The following is a 13,620-nucleotide window of genomic DNA, read 5'->3' as shown; positions in this document are numbered from 1 at the left end:
TGAGCAACTGCAAACAAGCTCCTGCACTTCTCTAACCCTCAGCAACCTCAGAGTGCTGGTGATTCTGCGTTAATGCCCCCCTCGTGAGGAATACGTGAACAAAATAGATGTAATGTAGCAAGTACAGAGCTTGGCATGCAGCAGGCCCTCAGAGCTCCTTGGGTTTGCAGAATGAAGGAACACAATGTAACACAACAGACACAGATCTTGGTGCACAGCCTACCCTGAGTTTGCAGCTACAATAGCTGGATCTCAGGCCTCCTGACCCTAGTTAACCACCTCAGCTGGGGGTAGGAGAATAGCTCAGTTGGGAATGGCTCCCTGGGTGTGAGGCTAGTAGCAAACTCAGGGGGCAGTAAGAACAGGAAGTTAAGTCTCTTCTGGCCCACAGGGGTCTCCTCTCTATGCCTTTGGGGAGGAGACTTCCTGTGAGAACTCCATCTTGCTCCTGTGGCCCTGACAGAGTGGTTTGGGGAGTGCTCTTGCCTTCCTCAGCAGCCCTCCTGGATCTGCCCCACACCCCAGGCTCCAGACCTGACAGATTCTCCTCAGGAAATTCCTGTGAGGACAGTGGTGACAGGACCCCGGTTGTAGACTACACCATGGGTGAGTTGGTCAGCACAGGAGGCAGGAGGGGTTCTGGGCCCCTCCCCCACCGCACTAGATAACAGCAGACCCCTTTAGATGGGGGGTGGTGAGTACCCAGGTAACTTTTCCACTCTCCTGAGGATGGGGGTTGAGTGGGCCCTGAGCCCCCTGTCATGGTTCCACATGGAAGACCTCTCTTCCTGTGGTTTGGTCCTGGTTGAGGTGAAATGTTCTCTCTGGTTGAGGGGAAAGGCCTGAGTCAAGTGGTTCAGAGTTTGGGGAGTAGGAAGTGTGTGCCTGGGTTGGGGATGTTGAAAATTAACATTTTTTGGATTCATACTAGAGGTGGTGTAACCAAACGAGGTTCTTGTCCTGTCCTATTAGCCGACTGAAATAAGACAGACGCCACACCACCAGTTGCAAGGGAAAAAGAAAATGGAAATTTATTGTTTGCGTGAACAAGGAGCTACGTGGGGCCTAGCAGCCCAAAGACCAGGAGCTGCCCACCCCAGGGGAGCTTGGGGCTTTCACACCCTCCAGTCCCCAGGGGGTAGGGATTGGTGCCCAAAATCTGACCCCCCCCATCCCTTCCATGTCCATATTTGGAGATCCAGGTGCTGAGTCACACTGTAAAGGAGGGAAACTTTGGCTTTACAGATGGGCTTGGGTGCACTGTGTGCCTGAAAACTTCTTCTCTGTCAGTGTTCAAGTCCAGGGTAAAGTTAGGGCCACAGCTCTTCAGGTCCTGTTCATGCACCAAGATCCTGGTTTGGGCATGTGGGAGATTCTGATGCCAAATTCAAACCGAGGTTAGGGCTGAGGCACAGTCTGGCCAAGCTACAGTTAGAAACTGGCTCGCTGGGGCTGCAAAGGAGGGGGAAAACTGTGGTGGAGCAGGGGAAACCTGGGCAGTGGCCTCAGTGGGGGAAGGGCTGGGAACTCACCCTCATCCTTGAATTCTTACACCAAGCATTCAAGGTAGATTGCATCACAGCTATAGAAGTTTCTAGAGGCTTGTTTTACGCCCCAGCATATGATCTCTTCTGGAACATTCATGTGTGGTTGTTATGTGCAGTGTTCTATGTCAGTAAGTAAATTTTGTTTCTCATGTTTTTTAAATCTTCTCCTTCTAACTGAAATTGACTTTACCTGTTTTATCCGTCACTCAGTTAAAATGCCCCACTGCCACTGTGGACATGCCCATTTCGCCATTTACTTCTGTCAGCTTTTGCTTTGTACATTTTGCCTTCTACATTAAGTGGTGCACATAGATTTAGAGTACTTTTATTATTATATTCTTCTGTAACTGACACTTTTATCATGATGAAATCTCCCTCTTTTCTCTAGTAATGTTTTTGTCTTAAAATATACTTTTTGTCTTATTAATATGGTTATACTAACTTGATGTCTTTTACTAGTTTTTGAAATTTCTCAGACATGATCTCTTTAAATACTACTTCCCACTATTCATGCTCTTTCTTTCCAGACTCCAATTAAACACGTGTTAGATTTGTTCACTATATCCCCGCCTCCTCCTTTGATATTCTTCATCATTTTGTCTCTCCAGGCTTCATTCTGGGTATTTGCTTCAGACCTAGCTTTCATTTCTCTAATTAGGGAATTTGCCTTTGACCCTTGAACCATAACACCAAACATTTAGGGTAGACATTATTATTCCCCTAGAGCAGAAGAAGTAGGTAAGGGTTAGAGAGGTTAAGCAACTTGTCCTAGGTCATTCAGACTGAAAACAGCAGAGCAGGGGCTAACATGACAGAATGGACCCTCTGCCCAAGGTCTTCCTCTGTGCTGGCTCTCTCCTGGGCTGCGAATGCCCCCTACCTCTCATATCCCAGGAAGTGGAGCCACAGTGAAGTCTTTCAACCTTTGTAGCACTGTGCTATAGTTCTTTCTACATTATAAAAGTCAGCGAAATTACCTCACTAGCCGTAGTGTTTTCACAGGACTTTTTCTGGCATTCGGACCACTGATATGTTGTTCTCCATTTCAGAGGATAGTCACCAAGTTAATTCTTTTCAAAGAAGTGCAAGATGCTGCGGTATTTCACAAAGGAGATATGATAGTTGGTCTCAACAAGCCAGGCCCAGCATTCTTCTGTCATCACACCAGGAGCAAGATAGAAACGTAGCAATGAGTGATGCCCATGTGGGCCCTGGAGTAAGATAGTAAGTGACCACTCAGCATGGTGACATGTATCTGCCAGTGGAATACGTAACTGTGTATGTAACTCTGTCAGTCCTCCTCTCCAACCTGGTAGAGTGGGCAGTACTAGGACCACATTAATGATTGAGCAAACATTATTACAGCCTTGAAATCAGTAGGGTGAGGTGTTAGAAGACTTGCCTGGCATTCATGGACACCTTCTTTCTCTCCACATCCCCACAGCACCCCCTATGCCATTCCAACCTACCGTCAGAGAGGAAGTTGTCACAGAGGAGACCAAACCCATGGGAACATGGAGAGAGAGAGAAAACCTCCACAGGAAGGAATGGAGGAGAACAGGCAGGATGGAAGCTCCAGGAGCTGGTTCAAGGTCACAGTGAGTGTCCTGGCAAAATGCACATAATGTGCAGGAGACACAGGTTGGGTGGAGCTGTGCTGAGCTCCTGGAGACACTAGGTACTTTGCTGGGGCACAGAGAGTTGGTAACTTCTCCTTTTTCTTACTAGGTGTTAACATCCTCAATTGGTCTAAAGGTAGGTTGGGAGAAGTAATAAAAAGGGAACAGGCTGAAGGCAGGCAGAATGGGAAGTTTGTCTAAAGGCAAAGGTGGAAACTGCTCACAAGGAGTTGGAGAAACTCCCCACAGCATGGCTCAGTTTGGCTCAAACTTAGGTCCGAAAGGAACATATGGTTGGGACTCTTTAGCCTTTATTTCCATCATGTCAGTCTCCTCTCGCATCTTTTCTTTTGATCCCAGTTTCCCTCTGGCGTAAAATATGATGAGAAGTGCCTGCAGAATTTGATCCAGAGCCTATGCAGTGTCCCCTTCAACCTGATCGAGGTAAGAGAGGACAGGGAGGCAGCCGAGTGGGCACAGGGCAGGTGGAGGGGCCAGGCTGAGCAGGAGCTCTGGCCTCATATTGTGTTTCTCTTGCCCCCCCTCTCGCTGAAGTCTCAGTGTCAGAAAATGCATACCAAGATCTTTGTCAAGAGTGCCAGTATTGCCTTCGAGTTGAAGAAAGTCAGCAGCGCGATTTGCAATGAAGATAATGAAAGGGTGTGTGTCATGGCATGGCCAGAGCTAGCTCGGGGAAGGAGGGCAGGCCAGGGGATCGGTCTTCTTGATCTTAGGTTTCAGAGTTCCTGGAACTTACCCAAACACACTTCTCTGCAGAAGTCTATCTTTGTCAGCCCCTCTACTCTACCCTACTCTGAGCAGAAGGCGCTAAAGTCAAGAAAACTGAAACTCATAAAGGTAATGCAGACTGAAGATATGTGCGCCCACACCCAGACCCACAACTTCTTCCCTCATCATTTTGCCCCTCCACCATCTTGGCATCGGAGTCTCTGACCCCTGTCTATGTTCAGGTGACCAAGATCAGAGGATATGAAGTCCCCCAGCAACCTCTTGACCACCAGAGACTCATCTCAGATCCAGACATGACTGATAGCAGTAATTCTAGGGCAGGTGGGGCCAGAGGGCCCTTTCTGGGAGGGAGGGCTAGAGGGCAACTTAGGGAGGTGTTGGTACTGGGGCTGGTCCAGCCGGGCCCCTCTCATCCTTCTGATTCCCTCTTCTTGTGTTCCTGAAGACGTGATGACCCATGATAGTGAAATGGGGCCAAATCTTAGGAACTGCATGGCTGCCTCCCTGCAGATCCATGAAGAGAATAAGCCCAAGGTGAGGCCTTAGACCCAGTGCTGAGAGGGAATGTGGGACAGATGGGATGGAGGGCACATGTGTCCCAGATGTCACCTCTTAGAACTTCAGTCCACCTCTTCCCTCATCACAGCTTTTGTCCTTCAACTCGAGCAACAACACACCCTACCAGCTGGTTGGCCTGCCTGACACCATGCAGAAGGCCCCCAACATCAGGAGCCTGAACCTCTCCAAAAATGAGGTGAGAAGTGATAGCCAGAGTGATTTGAACTGAAGGTGGTTGGCCTCATTAGGGTGATGACAAGAGTTAGGCAAGGCCATCTGTGGGAGAGGGTGGATCTGGGCTGCAGGGCTCTCTGGATCGCTCCCTGATCCATGTTCCCTTGTCATAACTACTGGTGAAGTCTGAAGGGGAGTTGGACAAGGTGAAACGGCTGGAGCCAGAAGAGATGTGTGCAGACAGAAACGCTCTGTGTACCACCTTCCCAGATAAGTCCACCAACATAAGGTCAGTTGTGCTCTCTGTTGCCCCCTGGCAGCCTGAACTGCCCCTGACAGTGCCCATCTGCAGGAGGCTGCAATTCCGGACCTCTGGGAGGATCATGTGCCCTGTCCTCTCCTCTCTCTGTCTCTCACCTGTGCCTAGAGATCTCCCTGCCTTCCTGTGGCCTGCTCACTGCTCCCCTGAGCTGGGGCCTGTTTCCTGCCTCTCTGCACCCAGCCTTCTCTGGCATGTCCTCCCCTGAATGTGTTCCAGGAAGCAGGGCTTCCCCTTACTCCCCAGGACCAGGAGTGTTGACACTGTACCCTATTTGCCCACGGGGGCTGCCTGGAGCCAGATCCTGGTCCCTGGACTTTGAAGGCTCCTCCTGACCAGGGCCTCCTCTGAGACAGGCCTTCCTGCCTCTGAGCTCAGATGGGGCTTCCCACCCTGTACTATGATGGACCCTCTCCGTGGCTTGAAAAGGGTGCCCCAACCTGCCCCAGTGCAATGTCTTATCTTGACATCTGTTTTGCTGGCCCAATGAAAAAGCTGGGCCCTCCTGGGGGAGAAAGCTCCGTTTCCTGAGTCAAGGGTCAGAAGCGGCTTATCTCTGGTGAGCAGAAGGCATCCTGAGGTGGGTCCTCAGTGTGAAAGACAGGGGACAGAGGTAGATGAGGAAACAGGGGGACTGTTCTCTCAGGGGTACTGCCCCCTCCCTCCACCACATCATGGCATCCTGCCTGGTCCTTCAGGGAAGCACTGGGTATACCAAGATGGTCTGATTCTTCAGACAAGGGACCAAGTAAGACAGACAGAGCACTGGACACCATGTGAGTTAGCAGATGAACAGGGCGGCAGCAGGGTAGCCATTTGCCCTTTCTTTCCCCTTTCTCCCTAATCCCCAGCACCCACAGTAAGCTTCTTCCCCTTGCCTTTCCTTGGCTTTCTCTTTCTCTTTAGTCTCCACCCCATTATGTCTCCCCTCCCTACCTGTACTCCCTTTCTGTCCTCACTCCCTCCCTGCCTCCCGAGCCTGCCTCACCCATCTCCCTTCCCAGCATCCGGGGCCATCCCTGGGGATGTCCTGGTCTTGTCCAGGGCCAGGTCTGGCAGAGCACTGGACACTTGGTGAGGGAGCAGAGCCCTGGGCCCCACCCCATTCCCCCTTCCCTTCAGAGCCTTCCCTGGGGACTTGGAGGGAGGTAAGTGAGGCAGGGAGGGGAGGAATCCCTGGACCCTGGGCTCCACATGCTGCTTCTGTGTCACTGGAGAAAGGGGTCAGGGCCCTCCTGTGGGAGCTTCCTAGAAGAAAGATGGGGGGAGAGGATTATGGAGAAAGCACCAACTAGCTCTCACTGGGTGAGTCCACAGGGGAGGTCCCCAGGGTCCAGAAGGGGTGGTAGCACTGGAGTATAGGTGGGACACACCTGGATGTGTTCCCGTGTAGGCTTGCTTGCCTCCATGAGGTGGGCCAGCTGTGTCGTTACTTGCTTTTCTGTGTTGTCTTATATTTGACAGCTCCATCCTGGAATTGTTCCCCAAGTTATTAAGCCTCGTAAGTGTCTTCCTTTATCCTTGACTCCTCTAGCTGGTACAGACAACACTCACAACCTGCCCTGAGTTCCTTAGATCTTGACCTGGTTAGATTTTTGGATCTGACCCCTAATCCTCATGTGGGACTGACCCATGAGGGAACCTGATAAAATCTTTGGATCTTCTCTGTGGTTCTCCACAGGCTTCTGGGAGCCCCTGGTGAAGACATCACAGTAGTCTTGCCCATGGAATTTCCAAGGCCCTTTCACCCTGATCTCTGACCCTCCCTCTCTCGGGCCCATCCTTTTCCTTGGCCATTCAGTGCCACCTCCCTGGTCTGCACTGCCAACTTCGTTTTCCCTCCCCCAGGACAACCACGAGGTACCCCCACCAATTGTCTTTGGCATTGAAGCATCCAAGAAGTTACCAGTCTGCAGGGTGAGGAGGTGGGATCAAGCAGGGCTGGGGGTGGGTGGGAGAGGAGATGATAACATCTATGGTTCTGAGAACTGTTTTGATTCCAGGGAAGCATCTTCGGATCTGAAACCTTGAAGAATCTAATCTTAAAATTCCTGCAGCAGTAAGTACCCCTCAGACCCCAAGGCAGGAAGGGATGGGATGGGCCGGGTCACCCAGGCACAGGCCTGTTCATGAGGGGCTTCCAAGTCCACTTAGGGGCACAGACCACAGAGAGCCTGCCCCATTTGCTTCCCCACAGGTATTACTGGATCTATGACTATGGGGACCGGCTGGGTCTCCTGGATGCTTACCATGATGAGGCCTGCTTCTCGCTGACCACTCCCTTCAACCCTGAGGACCTGGTTTCGTGAGTATCACAGTGTCAACCCTGGGCCCTGTGACTCCCCAGCAGACACTGGCCAGTCTCCCACCTCCTGTTCCTCTTTTACTCCTAGAAGCTGCTTGGATAAGTACTCCAAGGGAAGCAGGAATATAAAGAAGCTCAAGGACCCTGGTAAGTGTGTGAGGGGGAAGATTGGGTGGGACAGGAGGTGTGAATGGGTCAATCCAGGGGGCCAGGTGAGTGAGGCAACCCCTGACCTTCTCTCCTCCCTGCCCCCACAGTCCTGCAGGTTCAGTTGCTGAAACACACAAAACGTGATGTCGTTGACTGCCTCAGTGTGTTGCCCAGAACCCAGCATGATGTTAGCTCCTTCGTGGTGGACATGTGTGTCCAGACAGTGAGCACCTGCTTCCTCTCTGATGGTGGCCCAGAGGGTGGAGGTGGGTAGGGGGTTTATGGGGGTCCTGGGAGCCTGAGCTGTTTTACTGTTTCAGGAAAAGATGCTCTGCTTTTCTGTCAGCGGGGCCTTCAAGGAGGGTGAGTGTCTGTAGAATCCCTTCCAGTGTCCCTTAGTGCTCCCTCCCCCTGTCTGGCTTCCTCTCAGAACTCTCCAGACTTCCCTGATCCCTTCCCTTCCTAATCTCTCTGAGCTCCCCAGCTCCCATCCTGCCCCCTACCCACCCTGGTCTGACCTAAGCCCGTATCTGTCTACCCCAGCACAGCCCAGGGCTTAGGGACACACGCTGTGGAGTTTGATGGCTCTCATCCCAGTCCCTCACTCTGACACCTTGGGACAGTTGCTTGCCTCTCAGTCTTCTCATTTGTAAAATGGGCTAGTAATACCCATCTCTTGGGCTGCTGTGAAAAACAAGTCAAATGAACTTGTAAAGAATGTGTCACAGGGGCTGACACAGAGTAGGGCCCTTTCGCTGGGAGGTGATTGTTCCTGTGGTTGCCCTCCCCATTGCTGACACCCCCTCCTGACTCCCAGTAGACGGTTGCCCCGTCTGCCCCCCTTCAGGGTGCCACAGGATTATCAGGTAAGACCATGTCTGGGGAAAGCTGCTGGTGAGCCTGTAAAGCATGGGCAACTCTGAGGGGAATTATTGTTTGTTGTCCTTGAAGTGGAAGGAATGTGTCAGGCTCATGTCTGTGCCTTCACCCGGATCTTCATCACCACTCCTTCCAGCAACTTCAGGTAAGTGCTGCGTTGTGGGTGCCACGTGGGAACACCCAACCGAGCCTGGGGCCAGTGGTGTAGGAAGGTGATGGTGCATTCCTCAGGGATTCCTCAATACTGCAGAATACCAAAAGGTAGATCCCAGGAGCAGTTTAGTCCAGTGGTTAATAGTGTAAGTTCTGATGTTGGAATAGAGGGTTCTCACCCTGACCCCAGCATTCACCAGATCTGTGGCCTTGGTGAAGTTACATGACCTCTCTGTGACTCAGTGTCCTCCTCTGAATATGGGGATGAGAATATCTACCTTCTTGGGCTTTTGTCAAGGGTAAAGGTAAAGGCGGGTGTGAAACTCTCCCTGGGTTGGGAGTAAACCTATGAATCTAGTGCAGCTGGGAGTTACTTCTCCAAAGGCAGGTTCTGTGGGAGGGGAAAGGGCACCAGCCAAAGAGTCTGGGAGGCAGGTGGAGCAGGGATGGGAGGAAAGTAGTTGCTGAGTGGGAGCACGATCCTTATTGGGGATGTGGGATTATCCGTCTGTACAGCTGTCTGAGGGCCCATTCTTCCTCCAGCCTATGCATCGTGAATGACCAACTGTGTGTGAGGGATAGGAGCCCCATAGAGACCCAGGGTGCCTTCTCCACCCCAGTGCCCGCACCCTCCTCCAGCTCCGTGCCCACCCTCTCCCAGGAGCAGCAGGAAATGGTGCCAACATTCGCTACCCAGTCTGGGATGAACCCTGAATGACCTCAGAAGTGAGTTCTGGGAGTGGGTGGGGGTGGGGGTGAGCTGGGAGGAGCTGGGGAGTGAATGTCGGGAACTCGCAGGTGATATATCTTGTTTCTTTATTTCACTCATTGTCACACAGAACATCTTTTCTCCTCAATACATATTACACCACCTAGTTGTTTTGAACAGGTGCACAGTACTTTCTGAATTCCATGGATTGCTATTTTCAGAAAATTACATTGCATGCTTGTACCCATATTGATACACTGTGTACAAGATATGCATAAAAGTTATTACTTATAAAAGTCCATCACCATGTCAGGTAAAAACATCTGTGGATGACTCACTTGTGAGAGGCAATATCTTCTTCTTTCAGTCAGAGTCCCCCTCCCTGGTGTGTAAGATGCCCTCGGGGTGGGGAAGATGGATAATCATTTATATGAAGCAGGCTCTTCAGGGTCAGTTCTGGAAGGGGTCCACGAGGAATGGGGAAGGAGGGCTCTGGTGAAGGGGAAGCCCTGGTGCCCATGGATGGGGAGGGAGCTGGTAAATCGCAGGCCTTCAGGCCTGTACTACCTGGGCAGCCCCCAGCCCGCTCCCATCTGCAGCTAAGAGCCAGCAATGCTCTTGGTTAGAACCATTCTGGGGTCCTGAAGGGCCCAGCACAGGGCAGGTACCCAGAGAAGGCCCAGTAGTTCTCTGCCCACTTCACCCCTATTCTCTCTCTTTACCCCCTGCATCCCCCACTCTCACCTGGGGCTCCCTCCTAATTCAGGGCTCTGGTGGGACTGACAGTCAACAGGGGTCATCATCCTGTCTTCCCTGTATAGGTGGCTCGATGGCACCCAACAACAACAACTTTGCCCCATACACAAAATGTATCAGATCTAAATGTAAAATATATAAAACTCTTTGTCTTAGTTATCTAGCGCTGCTGTAACAGAAATACCACAAGTGGATGGCTTTAACAAAGAGGAGTTTATTCTCTCGCAGTCTAGGAGGCTAGAAGTCCAGATTCAGGTTGTCAGCTCCAGGGCAGTCTTTCTTTTTCTATTGGCTCTGGGGGGAGGCCCTTGAGGCCCTTGTCACCAGTCTTCCCCTGGACTAGGAGCTTCTCAGGGCAGGAACCTCAGGTCGAAAGGACGCACTGTGCTCCCAGCAGTGCTTTCTGGGTGGTATGAGGTCCTTCTGTCTCTCCGCTCTCTTCTCTCTTTTATATCTCAAAAGAGTTTGACATAAGACACAACCTAATCTTATAGATTGAGTTCTGCTTCATTAACCTAACTGCCACTAATCCCCCCTCCATAACATCATAGAGGTAGGATGTACAACACACAGGAAAATCACATCAGAGAACAAAATGGTGGACAATCTCACAATACTGGGAATCGTGGCCTAGCCAAGTTGACACACATTTTTGGGGGACACAATTCAATCCATGACAATCTTTTAAGAAAATATAGGAGTAAATCTTTTGACCTTGGGTTAAGCAATGATTTCTTAGATATGCCACCAAAAGCACAAGCAATAAAAGAAATGAAAAAATTGAACTGAACTGCATAACATTACACAAAATACACACATGCACGTCCCTCAAACATCTACCTGCTCCAGCAGTTCATGGCATGTGTTATGAGCCACAGCGATCTGTATCTCATATTAGAACTTTCTGTCTGATTCAGGTAACCTTTTCATTATCTTGTAGTAATTCACAAGCAGCAACCCTTCCAATGACCACTTCTACAGGCAAACATCAGGTCTTTGTCAAGTAAAATACCATATTAATCTGTATTTATGTATTAATCATTTAAGAAGTCTAAAACAGTGCTACCATTTTATTAGATTCCTATCTTATATTTAATGTGTCACGGACAAAGTTTTTGAGTGTTATGTCCCTAACCTCATTTTCCTCACAAAGCCTGTGGGTTTTTTTCTAACTTTTTTATTTTGAAATAATAATAATAATTATTACTTTTGGTGAAAATATACAATGCAGAAAATAGCTACACCATTTCAACCATACACTGATAACATTCTTCAAGCTGTGCAACCATCCTTGCTGTCCTTTTCCAAATTATTCCACACTGTTAACATAAACTCACTGCCCCATAACCTTCTCATCTAACCTTTCGAGTTGCTGTTTCTACATAAAGAACTCTTTAAAAGAGCACAATGCTCAAGGCAGACATACTTTAATAATTAAGCTAAACTATGGTTTGGTTCAAAGAAGACTTCAGGGGATAGTTTTTATTGATCTACAAAAAAAAGATGCAAAAAATATACAGGGAGGCCCCATATACCCTTCACCTACCTTTCCCCAGTGATAACATATCTTGCATTACCATAGCACAATACTGTAACTAGGAAACTGACATTGATTGAATCCACAGAGCTAACTGATATTTCATCAGTTTTACACGTGCTTGTGTTAGAGTGTCTGTGTGTACCTATATTAATTCTATGCATTTTTATCAGATGTTTAGATTCATGTAACCATCACCACAAAGAAGATTCAAAACTGTTCCATCACCACAAAGTTCTCTTCTGCTACTCCTTACACCCATACTCATCTTCTCCCTGCCCTCCATCCCTAATCCCTTAAAGCATTAAACTGTTATCCATGTATATTTTTGTCAATTTGAGAATGTTATATAAATTGAACCATGCAGTATGTAACCTTTTGGAATGGACTTGATTCACCCAGCATAATTCCTCTGTAATCCATCCAAATTGTTGTATGTTCACTCCTTTTTATTGCTGAGTAGTATTCCATGGTATGGATGTACCACAGTTTATTTAACCACTCACTCATGGAAAGACATCTGGGCTGTTCTCACTTTTTGACTATCATTAATAAAGCTGTTATGAACATTCATGTACAGGTTTCTGTGTGAACAAAAGTTTCAATTTTTCTGAGTAAATTACCCAAGAATGCAATTGTTGGGTCATATGGTTATTGCATGTTTACTTTTGAAAGAAACTGCCAAATTATTTTACAGAGTGGCTGTGCCATTTTACATTCCCACTAGCAATGTATGAGTGACCCAATTTCCCCATAGCCTGTCTGCACTTGGTGTTATCCCTAATGCATTTAGCCATTCTGATGGTTGTGTATGATATCTCATCGTGGTTTTAATTCGCATTTTTATGATGACTGACACACGTGGGGTTGCCAGGAATCAGGATTGACTTGATGGAAACTTTTTTTTTTTTTTAGTTTTATGATGGCTAACGATCACCATGAGTTGGACTTGACTCAAAAGCAATGGGTTTTTTGTTTGTTTGTTTTATTTGCCATGTGTCTGTCCTCATTAGTGAAATGTTCATGTCTTTTGCCGATTTTCTAATTGGGTTTAGAGGCCAGAGACTAGCTCTGGAGAGCTGCCTTTGTTCATCTTACCCAGCATAATGAGAAAATGTGAGGCCCTTTGGGACTTATTTTTCTTGGCAGAAAGGGAAGTACGGCTGAGAATACATAAGGTTCTTCAAATTAGAGTTGAACTTCTCTTTGAAACAGGATTAAGAGGTAAGAGATCCTTTGGAGCCCTGGCTACAACAAGGGAAAAAGGGAGATAACGGGGTGAGGGGAGGGATGACTTCTTAGTGATGGTAGATTCGACACCTTCAGTCTTCTCTTCAGGATGCAAAAAAACAATTCTCCTAGACCTGTAGTTGTCAACTCTGGCTATACACTAGAATCCCCTCCAATGCCCAGACTCAACCCCAGACCAACTGAATCAGAATATGTAGGGACGTAGTCCAGGCATCAGTATTTTTAAGGTTCCTCACTTGATTCTAATTGAGCTGTCAAAACTGAAAACCTTTATCTGATGGTCTGAACTCTATAGGTAGACAATTCAGCTCCTTTTCAGCTGCCTTCTTAGAACTACCACACAACACTTCTGCATTCATCTCATTGGGCATAGGTTCATCATGTGGCCACATCTAACTGCAAGGAAGGCTGGAAATGTAATATCTTACCAGACACATTACTGCCTCCAAATAAATTTGGGATTCTTTTACTAAAGGGAGGCAGAGTTAATACATATATCTGCCACACTTTTACAACCAAGGCAGTTAGACGCACTCCCTCAATTATCTGGTACTTTCTTCCCAGTTATCCAAGCACAGTTTTCATGGACTCGAATAAAACTGCTGCTCTAGAGACACCTTAGCTTGCCCTCCCATTCCTCCAGATCCCATCTCCCAGACTGGATCATCGCAACTTAGCACACACATCTTCAATGCATGCCATTAATTCATCTATTGAACAAACATTTATTTGTTGAATTTATTGAACAAATATTTATTGTTACCAACAATATGCCAGGCACTGTGATAGGCACTGGGAATAAAGCAGAGAACCTGACACAGTCTTGGTTTTCATGGAACTTACATTCTAGAGGGGATGCTATACTCAAGAATTGAATCCTATGAAGACCATAAAATGAGAAAATGTGATAGCA

At 48.3% G+C, this 13,620-nt stretch overlaps 1 protein-coding gene and 1 long non-coding RNA gene across 3 annotated transcripts; both read left to right on the top strand.

Annotated features, from left to right (window-relative positions):
* The first annotated feature begins 526 nt into the window (after positions 1 to 526).
* On the top strand, positions 527 to 7,836 carry LOC126069625 (nuclear RNA export factor 3-like). 2 transcript variants are annotated; one of them, XM_049873226.1, is made up of 17 exons: positions 527 to 606; positions 2,597 to 2,771; positions 2,992 to 3,145; positions 3,527 to 3,610; positions 3,722 to 3,826; positions 3,944 to 4,024; positions 4,138 to 4,237; positions 4,362 to 4,450; positions 4,563 to 4,670; positions 4,834 to 4,937; positions 6,432 to 6,468; positions 6,816 to 6,884; positions 6,971 to 7,026; positions 7,165 to 7,272; positions 7,364 to 7,419; positions 7,530 to 7,645; positions 7,743 to 7,836. In XM_049873226.1, exons 1-17 carry the CDS (start codon positions 603 to 605, stop codon positions 7,797 to 7,799), a joined length of 1,503 nt encoding a protein of 500 aa, XP_049729183.1. In that variant the 5' UTR covers positions 527 to 602; the 3' UTR covers positions 7,800 to 7,836. The 2 variants fall into 2 exon arrangements, with proteins under 2 accessions (XP_049729183.1, XP_049729182.1); XM_049873225.1 differs by having other exon boundaries at positions 7,361 to 7,419.
* Positions 7,837 to 8,366: 530 nt separating this feature from the next.
* On the top strand, positions 8,367 to 11,664 carry LOC126069645 (uncharacterized). The gene is made up of 3 exons (XR_007515993.1): positions 8,367 to 8,446; positions 8,998 to 9,180; positions 11,630 to 11,664. It is a non-coding gene; the product is annotated as an uncharacterized LOC126069645 (long non-coding RNA).
* The last annotated feature ends 1,956 nt before the right edge of the window (positions 11,665 to 13,620 follow it).

Source organism: Elephas maximus, chromosome X (assembly GCF_024166365.1).
Source record: "Elephas maximus indicus isolate mEleMax1 chromosome X, mEleMax1 primary haplotype, whole genome shotgun sequence".
In the NCBI taxonomy this organism is placed as follows: Eukaryota; Metazoa; Chordata; class Mammalia; order Proboscidea; family Elephantidae; genus Elephas; species Elephas maximus.
Note: the sequence above shows the minus strand (reverse complement) of the source record. Positions and strands in the feature narration are given on the sequence as shown.

Coding starts and splice junctions, on each gene's coding strand:
- LOC126069625 (XM_049873225.1), top strand. Junction 2,772..2,991: donor GTGGGCCCTGGAGTAAGATA/GTAAGTGACCAC, acceptor ACATCCCCACAG/CACCCCCTATGCCATTCCAA. Junction 4,938..6,431: donor GATAAGTCCACCAACATAAG/GTCAGTTGTGCT, acceptor TATATTTGACAG/CTCCATCCTGGAATTGTTCC.